At 72.1% G+C, this 18,667-nt stretch overlaps 1 protein-coding gene across 1 annotated transcript in view; it reads left to right on the top strand.

The window, feature by feature from the left end:
* Positions 1–247: 247 nt before the first annotated feature.
* Positions 248–18,667, top strand: part of MEGF8 (multiple EGF like domains 8) — a gene marked incomplete at its 3' end in the record, with an annotated part of 29,364 nt that continues 10,944 nt past the window's right edge. Inside the window, 25 exon segments of the mRNA XM_082338991.1 lie at positions 248–312; positions 1,289–1,482; positions 2,534–2,697; positions 3,710–3,919; positions 4,816–4,996; positions 5,492–5,580; positions 5,661–5,874; positions 6,681–6,861; positions 7,102–7,247; positions 7,455–7,574; positions 7,829–7,992; positions 8,738–8,845; positions 9,321–9,468; positions 9,568–9,731; positions 9,812–10,012; positions 10,286–10,486; positions 11,033–11,272; positions 12,646–12,764; positions 12,832–12,963; positions 15,595–15,708; positions 15,783–16,031; positions 16,675–16,922; positions 17,013–17,223; positions 17,755–17,986; positions 18,461–18,593. Coding sequence (XP_082195117.1) covers positions 1,311–1,482; positions 2,534–2,697; positions 3,710–3,919; positions 4,816–4,996; positions 5,492–5,580; positions 5,661–5,874; positions 6,681–6,861; positions 7,102–7,247; positions 7,455–7,574; positions 7,829–7,992; positions 8,738–8,845; positions 9,321–9,468; positions 9,568–9,731; positions 9,812–10,012; positions 10,286–10,486; positions 11,033–11,272; positions 12,646–12,764; positions 12,832–12,963; positions 15,595–15,708; positions 15,783–16,031; positions 16,675–16,922; positions 17,013–17,223; positions 17,755–17,986; positions 18,461–18,593 — 4,141 coding nt within the window. The 5' untranslated portion in view covers positions 248–312; positions 1,289–1,310.

Genomic DNA, 18,667 nt, shown 5'->3' with positions numbered 1-18,667 from the left:
GCTCCGCGCCGCCGCCGTAGCCCCGCCCCCGCGGCGCGGCCGCTCTGGCCCCTCCCCTCGCTGCTCCGCGCCGCCGCTCTGGCCCCGCCCCTCCTCTCCGCTGCGGCCGCTCTGGCCCCTCCCTTCGCTGCTCCGCGCCGCCGCTCTGGCCCCGCCCCTCCTCTCCGCTGCGGCCGCTCTGGCCCCTCGTCTCGCTGCTCCGCGGCGCCGCTCTGGCCCCGCCCCTCCGCTCCGCTGCGGCCGCTCTGGCCCCTCGTCTCGCTGCTCCGGGCCTGGGATTCCGCCTCCGCCCTGAGGAGCCGCCGCCGGCGGGTGAGGGGCGGGGGGGGATGTATGGGGGCCCTATGGGGGCCCTATGGGGGCCCTATAGGCGCCCTGTGGGGGCCGGGGGGACCCCGCAGAGCCCCCCCAGCGCCCCGGCAGCCCTCGGCCCCCCCCCAGCCCCTTCAGACCCCGGCAGAGGCCCCTGGGACCCCCGTGGGGGTGCGCCGGGCCTGGGAGGCCCCGTGGGGGGCCCCGCTCCGCCCCACGGGGGACCTATGGGGAGGGGGGGGGGGCCCTGCAGCATCCTATAGCGGCGGGGAGGGGCCCCATAGCATCCCGTGGGGGGCTGGGGGTCCCCGTGGGGCTGGGGGGGCTCTGTGGGGCTGAGGGGTTCCCATGGGGTCCCCGTGGGGCTGGGGGGGCTCTGTGGGGCTGGGGGGTTCCCATGGGGTCCCTGTGGGGCTGGGGGGGCTCTGTGGGGCTGGGGGGTTCCCATGGGGTCCCTGTGGGGCTGGGGGGGGTCCCATGGGGTCCCTGTGAGGTTGGGGGGTTCCGGTGGGGCTGGGGTGACCCTGTGGGGCTTGGGAGTCCCGTGGGGTCCCTGTGGGGCAGGGGAGGTCCCATGGGGTCTCTGTGGGGCAGGAGGCTCTCGTGGGGTCCCTGTGGGGATGGGGGGTCCCTGTGGGGCAGGGGCTTCTCCTGGGGTCCCTGTGGGTCAGCAGCTCCCCACGGGGTCCCCACAGTGCCAGGGCTCCCCATAAGGTCCCTGTGGGGCTCCCCAGGGGGTCCCTGTGGGGCTGGGGAGGTTCTGTGGGGCAAGGGGTTCTTGTGGGGTCCCTGTGGGGCTGGGGGGGTTTCTACGGGGTCCCTGTGGGTCAGCAGCTCCCCACGGGGTCCCCACGGTGCCAGGGCTCCCCATAAGGTCCCTGTGGGGCTCCCCAGGGGGTCGCTGTGGGGCTGGGGTCCCCTCAGGGGCCGGGTCACCCCGGCCAGGCCCCCCGGGCTCACCCCGCTCCCCCCGCAGGCGGCGAGGCCCGCGCCCCGCCATGGCGGCCCCCCCGGCGCTGCTGGCGCTGGCCCTGGCGCTGAGCGGGGTGCGCGGGGCCGGCGCTGGTGACTGCAAGGGGCAGCGGCGGGTGCTGCGGGGTCCCTCCGGCTTCGTCACCGACGGCCCCGGCAACTACTCGGTCAACGGCAACTGCGAGTGGCTGGTGGAAGGTGAGGCGGGCACGGGACCCCGGGGCGACCCCTGGGCGCCCCGAACCCCCCAGCATCCCTAGATCCCCCCCAGAGGCACCCCAAAACACCTAGGGCACCCCAAAGACCCCCCCCGTATCCCTGTGGTCCCTCCTGAGGCACCCCAAACCCCCTCGGGGCACCTCAAGGAACCCCCAGTCATCCTAAAGCCCCCCCAGAGGCACCCCAAAACACCTGGGGCACCCCAAAGACCCCCCCCCGTATCCCTGTAGTCCCTCCTGAGGCACCCCAAACCCCCTCGGGGCACCCCAAGGAACCCCCAGTCATCCTAAAGCACCCCCAGAGACACCCCAAAACACCTGGGGCACCCCAGAGACCCCCCCGTATCCCTGTAGTTGCTCCTGAGGCACCCCAAACCCCCTCGGGGCACCCCAAGGAACCCCCAGTCATCCTAAAGCCCCCCCAGAGACACCCCAAAACACCTGGGGCACCCCAAAGACCCCCCCCATATCCCTGTGGTCCCTCCTGAGGCACCCCAAACCCCCTCGGGGCACCCCAAGGAACCCCCAGTCATCCTAAAGCCCCCCCAGAGGCACCCCAAAACACCTGGGGCACCCTAAAGACCCCCCCCATATCCCTGTGGTCCCTCCTGAGGCACCCCAAACCCCCTCGGGGCACCCCAGGTTCCCCCAAATATTCCTTTAGCTGGCTCTGAGACACCCCAGAGCCCCCTGGGGTATCACAGGTCCCCCACAATATCCCTATAGGGCCCCAGCGACACCCCAGACCCCCTCGGGCGCCCCAAGACCCCCTCCCATATCCCTGTAAGCCTCCCCCCCCTGTATCCCGGGGACCCCCAAAGCATCGCAGTCACCCCAAAGCCCCCCTGAGACACCCCACTCCCCCTGGGCCGCCTCATCCTGGGTCCCCATGGTTTGGGGGGGGGGTCGGCATCGTGCCCGTGCGGTTTGGGGGGGGCCCTGATGGTTTGGGGCCCTCGTATGCCCCGGGGCCATGCTGCCCCCCCGTCCCCGGGGTTTGGGGGCCCCCCCGTGACGCCCCGTCCCCGCAGCCCCCAGCCCACGGCACCGGGTGCTGCTGACCTTCACGTTCATGGACACGGAGTGCACCTACGACTACCTCTTCGTCTACGACGGGGACTCCCCCCGCAGCCCCCTCCTCGCCAGCCTCAGCGGCAGCACCCTGCCCGCCCCCCTGGAGGCCACCTCGGGCAAGGTGCCCCCGGGCGGGGGGCCGTGGGGCGGCCGTGGGGTGCAGGGGGAGGCCGTGGGGCAGCTATAGGGTGCAGGAGGAGGCTATAGGGTGGTCATGGGGTGCACAAGGAGACTTTGGGGTGCAGGGGGAGGCTGTGGGGTGCGCAACAAGGCTTTGAGGTGCATGAGGTGGCCATGGGGCAGCTGTGGGGTGCAGGGGGAGGCCGTGGGGCAGCTATAGGGTGCAGGAGGAGGCTATAGGGTGGTTATGGGGTGCACAAGGAGGCTGTGGGCTGCAGGGGGAGGCTGTGGGGTGCAGGGGGAGGCCATGGGGCAGCTGTGGGGTGCAGGGGGAGGCCGTGGGGCAGCTATAGGGTGCAGGAGGAGGCTATAGGGTGGTCATGGGGTGCACAAGGAGACTTTGGGGTGCAGGGGGAGGCTGTGGGGTGCGCAACAAGGCTTTGAGGTGCATGAGGTGGCCATGGGGCAGCTGTGGGGTGCAGGGGGAGGCCGTGGGGCAGCTATAGGGTGCAGGAGGAGGCTATAGGGTGGTTATGGGGTGCACAAGGAGGCTGTGGGCTGCAGGGGGAGGCTGTGGGGTGCAGGGGGAGGCCATGGGGCAGCCGTGGGGTGCACGGGGAGGCTGTGGGGCAGCTATAGGGTGCAGGAGGAGGCTATAGGGTGGTTGTGGGGTGCATGAGAAGACTTTGGGGTGCAGGGGGAGGCCGTGGGGCAGCTGTGGGGTGCAGGGGGAGGCCGAGGGGCAGCTATAGGGTGCAGGAGGAGGCTATAGGGTGGTTGTGGGGTGCATGAGAAGACTTTGGGGTGCAGGGGGAGGCTGTGGGGCAGCCGTGGGGTGCAGGAGGAGGCTATAGGGTGGTTGTGGGGTGCGTGAGAAGACTTTGGGGTGCAGGGGGCAGCTGCAGGGCGCAGGAGGCTGCGAGGTGGCTGTGGGGAGGTGCAGGATGGCTGTGGGGTGGTTGTGGGGTGCAGGGGGCGGCTATGGGGTGCCCTGACCCCTCTCTGCCCCCCAGATGCTGCTGCACCTCTTCAGCGACGCCAACTACAACCTGCTGGGCTTCAACGCGACCTACAGCGTCTCGCTGTGCCCGCGGGGCTGCTCGGGGCGGGGGGGCTGCGACCCCCAGGGCCGCTGCCAGTGCCAGCCCGGCTGGGGGGGCCCCGACTGCGCCCAGCCCCACTGCGCGACCTACTGCCAGGCCCACGGCGGCACCTGCAACCAGGTGGGGACCCCGAGCCTGTGGGGATGGGGCTGGGGGACCCCCGAGCCTGGGGGACTGGGGCTGGGAGACCCCCGTACCCCCGGGATGGGGCTGGGGACCCCAGCCTTGCAGGGATAGGGCCGGGAGACCCCCGTACCCCCCGGGATGGGGCTGGGGACCCCGGCCTTGCAGGGACGGGGCCGGGAGACCCCCGTACCCCCAGGCATGGGGCTGGGGACCCCAGCCTTGCAGGGATGGGGCCGGGAGACCCCCGTACCCCCAGGGATGGGGCTGGGGACCCCGGCCTTGCAGGGATGGGGATGAGAGACCCCCGTACCCCCCCGGGATGGGGCTGGGGACCCCGGCCTTGCAGGGATGGGGCCGGGAGACCCCCGTACCCCCAGGGATGGGGCTGGGGACCCCAGCCTTGCAGGGATGGGGATGAGAGACCCCCGTACCCCCAGGGATGGGGCTGGGGACCCCAGCCTTGCAGGGATGGGGATGAGAGACCCCTGTACCCCCCGGGATGGGGCTGGGGACCCCAGCCTTGCAGGGATGGGGCCGGGAGACCCCCGTACCCCCCGGGATGGGGCTGGGGACCCCAGCCTTGCAGGGATGGGGATGAGAGACCCCCGTACCCCCAGGGATGGGGCTGGGGACCCCAGCCTTGCAGGGATGGGGATGAGAGACCCCTGTACCCCCCGGGATGGGGCTGGGGACCCCAGCCTTGCAGGGATGGGGCCGGGAGACCCCCGTACCCCCCGGGATGGGGCTGGGGACCCCAGCCTTGCAGGGATGGGGCTGGGAGACCCCCGTACCCCCCGGGATGGGGCTGGGGGACCCCCAAGGCCTGCTGGGGCCGGTTTGGGGTCCCACGGGGGGAGCCATGTCCCCCCATATCCCCCCTTCGCCCCCAGGCCACGGGGCGCTGCGAGTGCCGGCCGGGCTTCGTGGGGCGGGCGTGCGACCTGGCGCTGGGGGAGAACCGGGGGGGCGGCCGCTGGTACAACGTCAGCGAGGGGGACCCCGGCTTCCCGCCCCGCACCGCCGCCGCCGGCGCCGTCCTGCCCCGCGCCGGGGCCCTCTACGTCTTCGGGGGTGAGCCGGGGGGCAGCTGGGGTCTCGGGGGGGCTATAGGGTGCGATACTGGATCCTGGGGGGCTCTGGGGAGGGGCGTGGGATCCTGGGGGGCTCTGGAGGCCTATGGGGTGGGATGGGGGGCTGCGGGGGGCTGTTAGAAGGCTATGGGGAAAGATAGGGGGCTGTAGAGGAGCTATAGAGGGGTATGGGGGGGATGTAGGGCCATGGGGGGCTATGGGGGGCTGTGGGGGTTACAGGCAGGGATGTGGGACCGTGGGGGGGCTATAGAGCGTGGGAGGGGTGATATGGGGCTGGGGGACATAGGGGGGGACGGCGTGTGGGGGGCCGGGGGGCCAGGGGAGGGCTTGGGGGGCCGTCACAGGGACGCAGGCAAGGAGGGGTTGTGGGGCCCTCGGGGGGCTGCAGGGGAAGGGGCAGGGCCCCGATGCGGGGGTCCCCACCCGATGCGGGGGTCCCCACCCCGTGCGTGTCCGTTTCCCCCCCCCCCCCCAGGTCTGGACCTCAACACGGCGCTGGGCGACCTCGTGGTTTACAACTTCACCACCAACCGCTGGTCCCGGCTGGAGCTGAGCCCGGCCCCGGTGCGTGTCCCCCTCCCCGCGTCCCCCCAGGCCCCCGAAGCCGGGGGTCCCCGTCCCCCCGCGCTGACGCCTCCCTGCAGGCCCCCCGGCACTCGCACGTGGCCGTGTGCTGGCGCGAGGCCCTGGTGCTGAGCGGGGGCGAGCTGGCCGGGGGGACGCTGGCCCACGACGTCTGGCTCTTCGACCCCCTCCTGGGGGGCTGGCGGGAGCTGCGGCCCCAGAACGGCACCCGGCCCCCCGGGCTGGCCGGCCACGCCGCCGCCCTCGTCGACGACTGGCTCTACATCTTCGGAGGTGGGGGGCAGCGGAGGGGCTGTGGGGCTGGGGTCCCCTGTGGCTGGGGGGTCGGGCAGGGGGCGATGGGGTCGGACCATTCCTCCAAGCTCTGGGGCCTGTGCGTCGGCCCATGGGGGGGCTGTGGGGCTGGATATGGGGTCCCTCCTGTCTGTAGGGTCCGTGGGGGGGCTGTGGGGCTGGATACGGGGTCCCTCCTGTCTATAGGGTCCATGGGGGGTCTGTGGGGCTGGATATGGGGTCCCTCCTGTCTATAGGGTCCGTGGGGGGGCTGTGGGGCTGGATATGGGGTCCCTCCTGTCTATAGGGTCCGTGGGGGGGCTGTGGGGCTGGATATGGGGTCCCTCCTGTCTGTAGGGTCCGTGGGGGGGCTGTGGGGCTGGATATGGGGTCCCTCCTGTCTATAGGGTCCGTGGGGGGGCTGTGGGGCTGGATATGGGGTCCCTCCTGTCTGTAGGGTCCGTGGGGGGGCTGTGGGGCTGGATATGGGGTCCCTCCTGTCTGTAGGGTCCGTGGGGGGACTGTGGGGCTGGATACGGGGTCCCTCCTGTCTGTAGGGTCTGTGGGGGGGGCTGTGGGGCTGGATATGGGGTCCCTCCTGTCTGTAGGGTCCGTGGGGGGACTGTGGGGCTGGATATGGGGTCCCTCCTGTCTATAGGGTCTGTGGGGCGCTGTGGGGCTGGATACGGGGTCCCTCCTGTCTATAGGGTCCGTGGGTCAGCCTGTGGCGGGGCAGAGGGGCCAGGCACCCCACAGTGGGGGTCCCGGACGCCAGGGTCCCCGTCTGAGCGTGGTTCCCCCCCCAGGTCGCACGGCCGAGGACGTCTTCTCCTCCCAGCTCTTCCGCTTCCACCTGGAGACGTGGGGCTGGGAGCAAGTGGTCCCGTGGGGCGGGAAGCCCCCCGCCGCCGCCGGCCACTCCATGGTCTTCCACCCCCCCTCCCGCACCCTCCTCGTCTACGGGGGGCACCGGCCCTCCACCGCACGGTAGGGGGGGGTGAGGGGGCTGGGGGGCAGCATCGTGGGGGGCTGGGGGGTCCTGGGCCAGGCCAGGGGGCTCTGGGGTGTCCGTGGCCATGGGGGGACCCTGTGGGGGCTCCCGGGTATGTCCCTGCCCCACCTCCTGTCCAGCCCCACGTCCCTGTGTCCCGTCCTGTCCCCCTGTCCCTGCGACCCCCGGCGCTGTCCCCGTGACCCCCAGCGCTGCCCCCCACGGCTGCCCCCCAGGTTCAGCATGCGGGTGAACACCACCGACCTCTTCCACGTCGACCTGCGGCACTGGACCACGCTGCGGGCTCGGGACGGCGCCCGCGGCCCCCGCGAGCGCGCTTTCCACACCGCCACCGTCGTCGGCGACTACATGGTGGTCTACGGTGAGCAGGGACCCCCGGGACCCCCGTCGGGGTGGCGGGGCGCTCCAGGGCGAGCCCCGAGACCCCCAGGGACCCGCCTGCCGTCACGGTGGTGGTGGCACCCGGTGAACGGGATCCCCGGGTCCCCGCTGCTCCCCGGGGGGTCCCCACGCCCCCAGGCGGGGGTCCGGCCCCCCCCAGGGGCTGACCCCCACCCCATCCCCGCAGGGGGGAACGTGCACATCCACTACCACGAGGAGAAGTGCTACGAGGACGAGATCTTCTTCTACCACCTCGGCTGCCACCAGTGGGTCCCCAGCGCCGAGCTGGCCCACGGGCTGCCCCACGGTGAGGGGCGCGTGGGGCTGCCCCACGGCAGGGGGGACACGGGGGCAGGTGTGATACGCGGTGCAGGGACAGCAGGGGGTTGGGGATCTGGGGGTCCCATGATGGCGATGTCCCCCCAGACTGGGGGGGGGGGGGGTGTCTGTGGATTCCTGAGGGGCTTGGGGGCCCCTCCATGCTGATGTCTGCGCCCAGACTGGGGGTCCTGGGGGTCCCGGGGCATCCTGGGGTCCCTCTATGCTGACGTCTGCCCCCAGACCAGGGGTCCCGGGGGTCCCCGGGGCAGGGCCGCTACGCCCACGTGGCCGGGGTGCTGCGGGGCAGCGTGCTGCTGGTGGCGGGGGGCTTCAGCGGGGCCCCCCGAGGCGACCTCCTGGCCTACAAGGTGCCGGCCTTCGTCTTCCAGGTGCCTGCCCAGAACGTGAGTGCCCCCTCTCCAGGGTCCCTGGAGCCCCCAGCCCACCCCTGGGGTCCCTGAGCCCACCCGGGGGGGTCCCTGGAGCCCCCAGCCCACCCCTGGGGTCCCTGAGCCCACCCGGGGGGGTCCCTGGAGCCCCCAGCCCACCCCTGGGGTCCCTGAGCCCATCTGCGGGTGTCCCTGGAGCCCCCAGCCCACCCCTGGGGCCCCTGCACCCATCTGGGGCATCCCTGGAGCCCCTAGCCCACCCCTGGGGTCCCTGAGCCCATCCAGGGGGGTCCCTGGAGCCCCCAGCCCACCCCTGGGGCCCCTGCACCCATAGTGGGGGTCCCTGGAGCCCCCAGCCCACCCCTGGGGCCCCTGCACCCATCTGGGGGTGTCCCTGGAGCCCCTGGTTCCCCCCAGGAGTCCTTGAGCCTATCTTTGGGGGGTCCTCAGTCTATCTATGGGGTCTCTGCTCCCATTTATGGGGTCCCTGCTCCCATCTAGGGTGGTCCCCAGGTCCCCCAGCCCACCCCAGGGGTCTCCGCTCCAGTCGGGGGGGTCCTCAGGTCCTCCATCATCCTTGGTGGCCCCTACTCCTATCCGGGGGGTCCCCAGGGTCCCCACTCCATCTGTGGGGTCCCAGCTCCAGTCCGGGGGGTCCCCCAGCCCCTTCCACCCCTCCCTATGGGGTTCCCGCTTCCCCCTGTGCCATGGGGTCCCCGGCCCCCCCGTGCCGGGGGTCTCCATCCCGCTGTCCCCCCAGTACCACCTGGACTACTGCTCGCTCTACGCCGAGAGGGGCACCTGCACCAAGGACCCCCAGTGCACCTGGTGCCTCGGGGGGTGCCAGAGCCCCGCGCCCCACAGCAACGTGAGTGGGGGGTCCCAGGGTCCCCTGGGGAAATGGGGGGGGGTCATGGACGCTGGGGTCCCCTGGGGAAATGGGGAGGGGGCGGGTGGATGCCGGGATCCCCTGGGGAAATGGGGGGGGTCACGGATGCCGGGGTCCCCTGGGGAAATGGGGGGGGGGGTCACGGACGCTGGGGTCCCCTGGGGAAGTGGGGGGGGTCACGGATGTCGGGGTCCCCTGGGGAAATGGGGGGGGTCACGGACGCTGGGGTCCCCTGGGGAAATAGGAGGGAGCAGCGTTGGGGGTCGGGGTGTTGGGGTCCCCTTGGTGGGGGCAGCTGGGGGGGGCCAGGACCCCTGGGTCTGTTGCGGGGGGGGGGGGGCAGTTTTGGGTCAGGGTGCGTAGATGCATTGCGGGGAGCTCAGCGCCCCATGTAGCCCCGTTATGGGGTGCGGGGGTCCCCGCTGACCCGGCGTCCCCCCCCCCCCCCCCGCAGTGCCCCAGCACTGGCTGCCTGGGCCTGGCTCGTCTGCTGGTGGACTGCGAGTCCTGCCTGGCTTTCGGGGGGGCCGGGCCGGGCCCCCCCCGCGCCCCCGGCCCCTTCGGCTGGTGCGTGCAGAACGACACCTGCATGCCCGTGGCGGGTGAGTGGGGGTCTGCGCCGGGGCTGGGGGGTCCGCAGGGGGCACGCAGCCCCCCCCCCCCGGGCGCCCCCACCACCGCCATGGCGTCCCCCCCTCCAGAGCAGAGCCGCTGCCGCGTGGGGCAGATCTCGGGGACCTACGGCTGGTGGGGCCCGCGCCCCGTCTTCGTCACGGCGCTGCAGCAGTGCCGCACCGCCAATTTCCTCCCCGGCCTCCACCTCGTCACCTACCAGCAGCCCCGCAACGACTCCCAGCCCGACAAGGTGGGTGCCCCGTGCCCCTCCTCGGGGGTCCCCCGCGTCCGGGCCGGGGGGGTCCCGGCGGCAGCCGCCGCCCCTCCCAGGTCTCCATCGTCCGCAGCACCACCATCACGCTCAGCCCCAGCGGCGACACCGACGTCTCCCTCGTCTACCGGGGCTTCATCTACCCGCTGCTGGGACCCTCCCCGGCCCCCGGCCCCGACCCCGGCCCCAGCGTCTGGGCTCGCATCCAGCGCCTCTACGTCGTCGCCCGCCTCGGCCGGCACCCCAACTCCCCTGAGCTGGTAACGGGGTGCGGGGGGGGGGGGCATCCAGGGGGTCTGGGGTCCCTCCTTGCGGGAGGAGGGGGGATAACGGGGTTTGGGAGGGGTCCCGGGGGGGCTGGGGGTCCTCCCTTTGCAGGGAGAAGTAGGATAATGAGGTTTGGGGGAGCTGGGGGTCCTCCCCATGGCTTTGGGGTCTCCCTCGTCCCCCCTTGCAGTGGAGGCGGGGCGCTGGGCTGTGCTGGGGTCCCGGCAGGGCTCAGGGTCCCGCGGGTTTTGGGGTCCCCCTTGCAGGAGGAGGTGGGGCGCTGGTCGGTGCAGCAGGAGCGGGAGACGCGTCCCCTGCAGCGCCCGCGCCCCGAGCGGCTTTTCCGGGCGCCCGAGCGGGGCAACAAGTACGCGGTGCAGGTGGAGGGGCACTTCAACAGCTCGGGCAGCGGGCAGAGCAGCGAGCTCACCCTCGTCTGGGACCGCACCGGCGTCCCGGGGGGCAGCGTGAGTGCGGGGGTCCCTGCGGGGGGTCTGCGGGGGGGTGTGGGTTGGGGCAGGGGGTCTCTGTGGGGCAGAGAATTGGCGTAAGGGGCTCCTTGGGGTAGAGGATTAAGGTAAGAGGTCCCTTGCGGGGCACAGGTTGGGGTTGGAGGTCCCTGTGGGGGGTCCCTATGGGGTGCAGAATTGGGGTGGGGGGGTCTCGGGGGGCCGCAGGTTGGAGTTGGGAGTCTCTGGGGGTTGCAGAGCTGGTCTAAGAGGTCTGTATGGGGCTGTGGTTTGGGGTGGGGGGGGTCCCTATGGACTGCGGGGTGCGGTAGGGAGTCTGTGGGGTGCGGGCTGGGGTGGGGGGGGTCCCTATGGGGTGCAAGTTGGGGTAGGGGGTCTCTGTGGGGTGTGGGCTAGGGTGGGGGGGTCCCTGTGGGGCGCATAGGGCTCTGCGTGGGGCTGCGGCAGGGGCTCCCCTCGGGGTGCTCTGTCCGTCCGGGGGTCGGGGGGCGCGGGCGCAGCTCGGGGGGTACCCCCCGCCCCGACACCCCCCGTGCCCCCCAGGAGATCTCCTTCTTCTTCCTGGAGCCCTTCCGCTCCCCGCCGGGGCGCTGCCCCTCCTACCCCTCCTGCCTGGCCTGCCTGGCCGACCAGGGCTGCGGCTGGTGCCCCCCCAGCGCCTCCTGCCACGGCCGCCTGCACCCCCCGGGGGGGCTCTGCGGAGGGGGGGGCCCCCGCCTCGTCCTGGCCCCCGCCAACTGCGTCCTCTGCGAGGACTACCGCGACTGCCAGGCCTGCGCCGCCGTGAGAGCCGGGGGGCTTGGGGGGCCGGGGAGGGGGCTTGAGGGGTGCAGAGGGGTCTGAGGAGGGGTTTGGGGTCTGCAGGGGGGTTTGGGGGGTGCAGAGGGGTCTGGGGAGGGGTTTGGGGTCTGCAGGGGGGTTTGGGGGGTGCAGAGGGGTCTGGGGAGGGGTTTGGGGTCTGCAGGGGGGTTTGCGGGGTGCAGAGGGGTTTGGGGAGGGGATTTGGGGGGTGCAGAGGGGGTTTGGGGGGTGCAGAGGGGTTTGGGGAGGGGTTTGGGGTCTGCAGGGGGGTTTGGGAGGTACAGAGGGGTTTGGGGAGGGGTTTGGGGGGTGCAGGGCGGTTTGGGGGGTGCAGAGGGGTCTGGGGAGGGGTTTGGGGGGTGCAGGGGGTTTGGGAGGTACAGAGGGGTTTGGGGAGGGTTTTGGGGTCTGCAGGGGGGTTTGGGGGGTACAGAGGGGTTTGGGGAGGGGATTTGGGGGGTACAGAGGGGTCTGCAGAAGGGTTTGGGGTCTGAGGAGGGGGCTTGAGAGGTGCAAAGGGGTTTGGGGAGGGTTTTGGGGTCTTCAGAGGGGTTTGGGGAGGCCTTGGGGTCTGCGGAGGTGTCTGAGGGGTGCAGAGGGGTCTGGGGAGGGGTTTGGGGTCTGCAGGGGGGTTTGCGGGGTGCAGAGGGGTTTGGGGAGGGGGTTTGGGGGGTACAGAGGGGTCTGCAGAGGTGTCTGGGGAGGGGGCTTGAAGGGTGCAGAGGGGTTTGGGGAGGGTTTTGGGGTCTTCAGAGAGGTTTGGGGAGGCCTTGGGGTCTGCAGAGGGGTTGGGGGCTGCAGAGGGTCTCGCGGAGGGGTTGGGGGCTGCAGAGGGGCTCGGGGAGGGGTTGGGGGCTGCGCAGGGTCTCGGGGAGGGGTTGGGGGCTGCAGAGGGTCTCGGGGAGGGCCGGGGGCCGCGCAGGGTCTCGGGGAGGGGTTGGGGTCTGCAGAGGGGCTCGGGGAGGGGTTGGGGTCTGCACAGGGTTTTGGGGAGGGGTTGGGGTCTGCAGAGGGGCTCGGGGAGGGCCGGGGGCCGCGCAGGGTTTTGGGGAGGGGTTGGGGTCTGCAGAGGGGCTCGGGGAGGGGTTGGGGTCTGCACAGGGTTTTGGGGAGGGGTTGGGGTCTGCAGAGGGGCTCGGGGAGGGGTTGGGGTCTGCACAGGGTTTTGGGGAGGGGTTGGGGTCTGCAGAGGGGCTCGGGGAGGGCCGGGGGCAGCGCAGGGTTTTGGGGAGGGGTTGGGGGCTGCAGAGGGGCTCGGGGAGGGCCGGGGGCAGCGCAGGGTTTTGGGGAGGGGTTGGGGGCTGCAGAGGGGCTCGGGGAGGGCCGGGGGCCGCGCAGGGGCTGACCCCCCCCAGGACCCCTTCTGCGAGTGGCAGGTGCACAGCAGCAAGAAGGGCGACTTCGTCTGCAGCCGCCGGGGGCGGCAGGCGGGGGCCGTCCGCGCCCCCCAGCACTGCCCCAGCCTCTGCAGCCAGTGAGTGCCGGGGCGGGGGGCCGGGGGCCGGGGGGCGGCGGGCGGGGGTCTGACGTTGCCCCCGCAGGCGCCGCTCCTGCTCGGCCTGCCTCTCCAACTCCAGCCAGTGCGCCTGGTGCCAGTCCACCCGCAGCTGCTTCTTCTTCGCCGCCTACCTGGCCAAGTACCCCTACGGAGACTGCCGGGGCTGGTACGACAGGTGAGCCTGGGGGGCCTGGGGGGGTCCTGGGGGGCAGAGGGGGGTCCTGGGGGGTCCTGGGAGAGTTCTGGGGGGCACACGGGCACCCTGGAGGTTCAGGGGGGGTCTGGGGGGCATAGGGGTGTCCTAGGGGTCCTGGATATGTCCTAGAGGGTCCTGGGGGGCACAGGGGTGTCCTGGGGGGTCCTGGGGGGATCCTGGGGGGCTCACGGGCACCCTGGAGGTTCAGGGGGGGTCTGGGGGGCATAGGGGTGTCCTAGGGGTCCTGGATATGTCCTAGAGGGTCCTGGGGGGCACAGGGGTGTCCTGGGGGGATCCTGGGGGGCTCACGGGCACCCTGGAGGTTCAGGGGGTGTCTGGGGGGCATAGGGGTGTCCTAGGGATCCTGGGTATGTCCTAGACGGTCCTGGGGGGCACAGGGGTGTCCTGGGGGGTCCTGGGGGGATCCTGGGGGGCTCACGGGCACCCTGGAGGTTCAGGGGTGTCTGGGGGGCATAGGGGTGTCCTAGGGATCCTGGATATGTCCTAGAGGGTCTTGGGGGGCACAGGGGTATCCTGGAGGGTCCTGAGGGGATCCTGGGGGGCACACGGGCATCTTGGAGGTTCAGGGGGGTGTGGGGGGCATAGGGGTGTTCTAGGGGTCCTGGATATGTCCTAGAGGGTCCTGGGGGGCACAGGGGTGTCCTGGGGGGTCCTGGGGGGATCCTGGGGGGCTCACGGGCACCCTGGAGTTTCAGGGGGTGTCTGGGGGGCATAGGAGTGTCCTAGGGATCCTGGATATGTCCTAGAGAGCCCTGGGGGGCACAGGGACATCCTGGGGGGCATAGGGGTGTCCTGGGCGGGGGGGGCACAGGGTTATCCTGGACGTCCTGGATATATCCTAGAGAGTCCTGTGGGGCACAGGGGTATCCTGAAGGGTCCTGGGGGGATCCTGGGGGCTCACGGGCATCTTGGAGGTTCAGGGGGGTGTGGGGGGCATAGGGGTGTTTTAGGGGTCCTGGATATGTCCTAGAGGGTCCTGGGGGGCACAGGGCTATCCTGGGAGGTCCTGAGGGGGTCCTGGGGGGCACACGGGCGTCTTGGAGCTCCTGGATATGTCCTAGAGGGTCCTGGGGGGCACAGGGGTATTCTGGATATGTCCTGGGGGGATCCTGGGGGGCTCACGGGCACCCTGGAGCTTCAGGGGGTGTCTGGGGGGCATAGGGGTGTCCTAGGGATCCTGGATATGTCCTAGAGGGTCCTGGGGGGCACAGGGGTGTCCTGGGGGGTCCTGGGGGAGTTCTGGGGGGCACACGGGCATCTTGCAGGTTCAGGGGGGTGTGGGGGGCATAGGGGTGTCCTAGGGGTCCTGGATATGTCCTAGAGGATCCTGGGGGGCACAGGGGTGTCCTGGGGGGTCCTGGGGGGATCCTGGGGGGCTCACGGGCACCCTGGAGTTTCAGGGGGGGGTCTGGGGAGCATAGGGGTTTCCGGGGGGTCCTGGATATGTCCTAGAGGGTCCTGGGGGGCACAGGGGTGTCCTGGGGGGTCCTGGGGGGATCCTGGGGGGCTCACGGGCATCTTGGAGGTTCAGGGGGGTGTGGGGGGCATAGGGGTGTCCTAGGGGTCCTGGATATGTCCTAGAGGGTCCTGGGGGGCACAGGGGTGTCCTGGAGGGTCCTGGGGGGATCCTGGGGGGCACAGGGGCATCTTGGAGGTTCAGGGGTGTCTGGGGGGCATAGGGGTGTCCTAGGGGTCCTGGATATGTCCTAGAGGGTCCTGGGGGGCACAGGGGTATCCTGGGGGGTCCTGGGGGGATCCTGGGGTCTCACGGGCATCTTGGAGGTTCAGGGGGTGTGGGGGGCATAGGGGTGTCCTAGAGGGTCCTGGGGGGCACAGGGGTATCCTGGAGGGTCCTGGCGGGGTCCTGGGGGGCACAGGGGCATCTTGGAGGTTCAGGGGGGGTCTGGGGGATATAGGGGTGTCCTAGGGGTCCTGGATATGTCCTAGAGGGTCCTGGGGGGCACAGGGGTATCCTGTGGGGTCCTGTCGGGATCCTGGGGGGCACACGGGCATCTTGCAGGTTCAGGGGGGTCTGGGAAGCATAGGGGGGTCCTGGATATGTCGTAGGTGGTCCTGGGGGGCACAGGGGTATCCTGGAGGGTCCTGGGGGGATCCTGGGGGGCACACGGGCACCTTGGAGGTTCAGGGGGGTGTGGGGGGCATAGGGGTGTCCTAGGGATCCTGGATATGTCCTAGAGGGTCCTGGATATGTCCTAGAGGGTCCTGGGGGGCACAGGGGTGTCCTGGGGGGTCCTGGGGGGCACACGGGCATCTTGGAGGTTCAGGGGGGTGTGGGGGGCATAGGGGTGTCCTAGGGGTCCTGGATATGTCCTAGAAGGTCCTGGGGGGCACAGGGGTGTCCTGGGGGGGGTCCGGGGAGCACAGGGGCATCTTGGGGGGCATGGGGGCATCCTGGAGGTCCTGGCTATGTCCCAGAGGGTCCCTGCGGACACAGGGGCATCCCGGGGTCATGGGCCTGTCCTGGAGGGTCCTGGGGGGCCCAGGGGTGTCCCAGAGGGTCCTGGGGAGCAACGGGACGACATCCCGGGGGTCCCGCGGCTGCGTGGGTGACTCCGGGGGTCCCGGCAGCGTCCACTCGGCGCCCCAGTGCCTGGACTGCTCCCGCTTCAACACGTGCCGCGAGTGCCTGCAGAACCTGGAGTGCGGCTGGTGCGGCGACGCCGACAACCCCACGCTGGGACGGTGAGGGGGGCCGGGGGGCGAGGGCACCCCGGAGCCGCGGGGCGCGGCGGCTGAGCCCCCCTCCGTCCCTCCAGGTGCCTGGAGGGGGACTTCTCCGGGCTGCGGGGGTACCCCAACTGCTCGGTGGCTCTGGGGGAGCCGGGGGGGCTCCCCCCCGGGCAGGCGGCCGCCTGGTCCTACGGGCAGTGCCCTGACGTGGACGAGTGCCGCCTGGGCATGGCCACTTGCCACCCCTTCGCCGCCTGCCACAACACCCCCCAGGCCTTCGAGTGCCGCTGCCGCCGCGGCTACGCCGGGGATGGGACCACCCACTGCAACCGCACGTGAGCCGGGCATGGGGGGCGAGGGGGGCGGCCGGCCCAGGGGCTCGGGGCCATTTGGGGGACGCGGGGACCGCGTGTGGCCATCCCACGGGATGGGGACATCTGGGGGGCCTGGGGACCACACGTGGCCATCCCACGGGATGGGGACATCTGGGGGGCCTGGGGACCACACGTGGCCATCCCACGGGATGGGGACATCTGGGGGACGTGGGGACCACACGTGGCCATCCCACGGGATGGGGACATCTGGGGGACACGGGGACCACACGTGGCCATCCCACGGGATGGGGACATCTGGGGGACACGGGGACCACACGTGGCCATCCCACGGGATGGGGACATCTGGGGGACGTGGGGACCACGCGTGGCCATCCCACGGGATAGGGACATTTGGGGGATGCGGGGACCACGCGTGGCCATCCCACGGGATGGGGACATTTGGGGGATGCGGGGACCACGCGTGGCCATCCCATGGGATGGGGATGTCTGGGGGGATGCGGGGACCACGCACGCCCATCCCGTGTGTCGGGGACAGGGAGGGGACACAGGAGATGGCTCCCGCCGTCCCGGTGCTGGGGGGACGCGTGGGGACCTGGGCGCCGCTGTCGAGGGTCCCCACGCCCCCCTGCGTGTCCCCCTCCAGGTGCTACGAGGACTGCGGCCACGGCTACTGCAGCGGGGCCCCCAACTACACCTGCGTCTGCCACCTGGGCTGGACCTCGCCGCCGGCCAACGCCACCGGCCGCGGGGACGCCACGGGGGACGCGGCCGTGGGGGACGGCGCCGGGGACACCGCGGGGGACGCGGCCGCCCTCTGCTCCGTGGACTGCGGCTGCAACTTCCACAGCAGCTGCGAGGCGGCCGGACCCGGCGTCTGCGACCGCTGCCAGAGTGAGTCCCCGGAGGGACTGTGGCGTCCCCCCGGCCACGGCGCGTCCCCCCGCGTCCCCACGCGTCCCCACGCGTCCTCTGTCCCCGCAGACTGGACCCACGGGGAGCGCTGCCACCTCTGCCGCCCCGGCAGCTTCGGGGACGCCACGGGGCCGGGGGGCTGCCGGCAGTGCCAGTGCCATGGCCACGGCCAGCCCGAGCGGGGCCACTGCGACCGGGCCACCGGCGCCTGCTTCTGCGCCCCCCCCACCGAGGGGCCCCGCTGCGAGCGCTGCGCCCCCGGCTACTTCGGGGACCCCAGGTGAGGACGGGGGGGCAGCACCCCCTTGTGCCCACCCCCAACAGGACCCAGACCCCCGTACACCAGCCCCTGACCCCCGTGCAAGCCCCCAGCCCCAATTCACTGGCCCCAGACCCCCGTACACCAGCCCCTGACCCCCGTGCAAGCCCCCAGCCCCAATTCACTGGCCCTAGACCCCCATACACCAGCCCCTGACCCCCATGCAAGCCCCCAGCCCCAATTCACTGGCCCCAGGCCCCCATACACCAGCCCCTGACCCCCGTGCAAGCCCCCAGCCCCAATTCACTGGCCCTAGACCCCCATACACCAGCCCCTGACCCCCATGCAAGCCCCCAGCCCCAATTCACTGGCCCCAGGCCCCCGTACACCAGCCCCTGACCCCTGTGCAAGCCCCCAGCCCCAATTCACTGGCCCTAGACCCCCCCTGTACACCAGCCCCTGACCCCCATGCAAGCCCCCAGCCCCAATTCGCTAGCCCCTGCCCCCCCCCCCAAGCCCCCGGCCCCGCTCAGCCCCCTTTCGCCCCCCCAGGGATGGGGGCACGTGCTACCGGGAGTGCGGGGGCCGCTCACTGCTGGCCAACCTCTCCTCGCCGGTGGCCCTGGGGTCCCGGCTGGCCGGGGGGCACCTGGCAGCCGGGGGGGGCCTCTCCTACTGCGTGTGGGTGCTGTCGGCCACGGGGGGCCTGGAGCCCTGCCCCCCCGGGGAGCCCTGCCCCTCCATCAGCCTGACCCTGCAGCCCGACCTGCGCACGCCCTGCACGGTGAGGGGGACACGGGGGGCTTTTGGGGTGCTGGGGGGGGCACGGGGGGTGCTGGGGACTTGGGGGGTGCATGGGGGGGCACGGGGGGTGCATGGGGGGGAGATGGGGGTGCTGGGGACTTGGGGGGTCCATGGGGGGGGAGATGGGGAGATGGGGGGGAGATGGGGGTGCTGGGGACTTGGGGGGTGCATGGGGGGGGCATGGGGGGTGCTGGGGACTTGAGGGGTGCATGGGGGGCACGGGGGGTGCTGGGGACTTGGGGGGTGCATGGGGGAGAGATGGGGAGATGGGGGGTGCATGGGGGGGAGATGGGGGTGCATGGGGGACACAGGGGACACGGGGGTGCTGGGGACTTCGGGGGTGCATTGGGGGGTGCATGGGGGGGAGATGGGGGTGCTGGGGACTTGGGGGGTGCATGGGGGGGAAATGGGGTGCCGCTGGTGCCGCCCCCCCCAGAGCCCCGTGCCCCCCCAGACCAGCTACGCCTACGCCTTCGACGGGGTGCCGGCCTTCCTGGACAGCGGGGTGCTGCAGGGGGACCCCGCGCTGCTGGGGGCCTTCTGCGGGCACGGCCGCCCCGAGCCCCTCACCCTGGAGGCCCACTCAGGTAGGGGGGGACGTGGCGCGGATTTCGGGGGGTCCGGGGCGCCCCGGCCCCCCCCCCCCCCAACCCGCCGTGCC

Source organism: Platalea leucorodia (assembly GCF_965183815.1).
Source record: "Platalea leucorodia genome assembly, contig: HAP1_HAP1_SCAFFOLD_330, whole genome shotgun sequence".
Lineage (NCBI taxonomy): Eukaryota > Metazoa > Chordata > Aves > Pelecaniformes > Threskiornithidae > Platalea > Platalea leucorodia.
The sequence above is the reverse complement of the archived record's forward strand: the minus strand, read 5'-3'. Positions and strand labels throughout refer to the sequence as shown.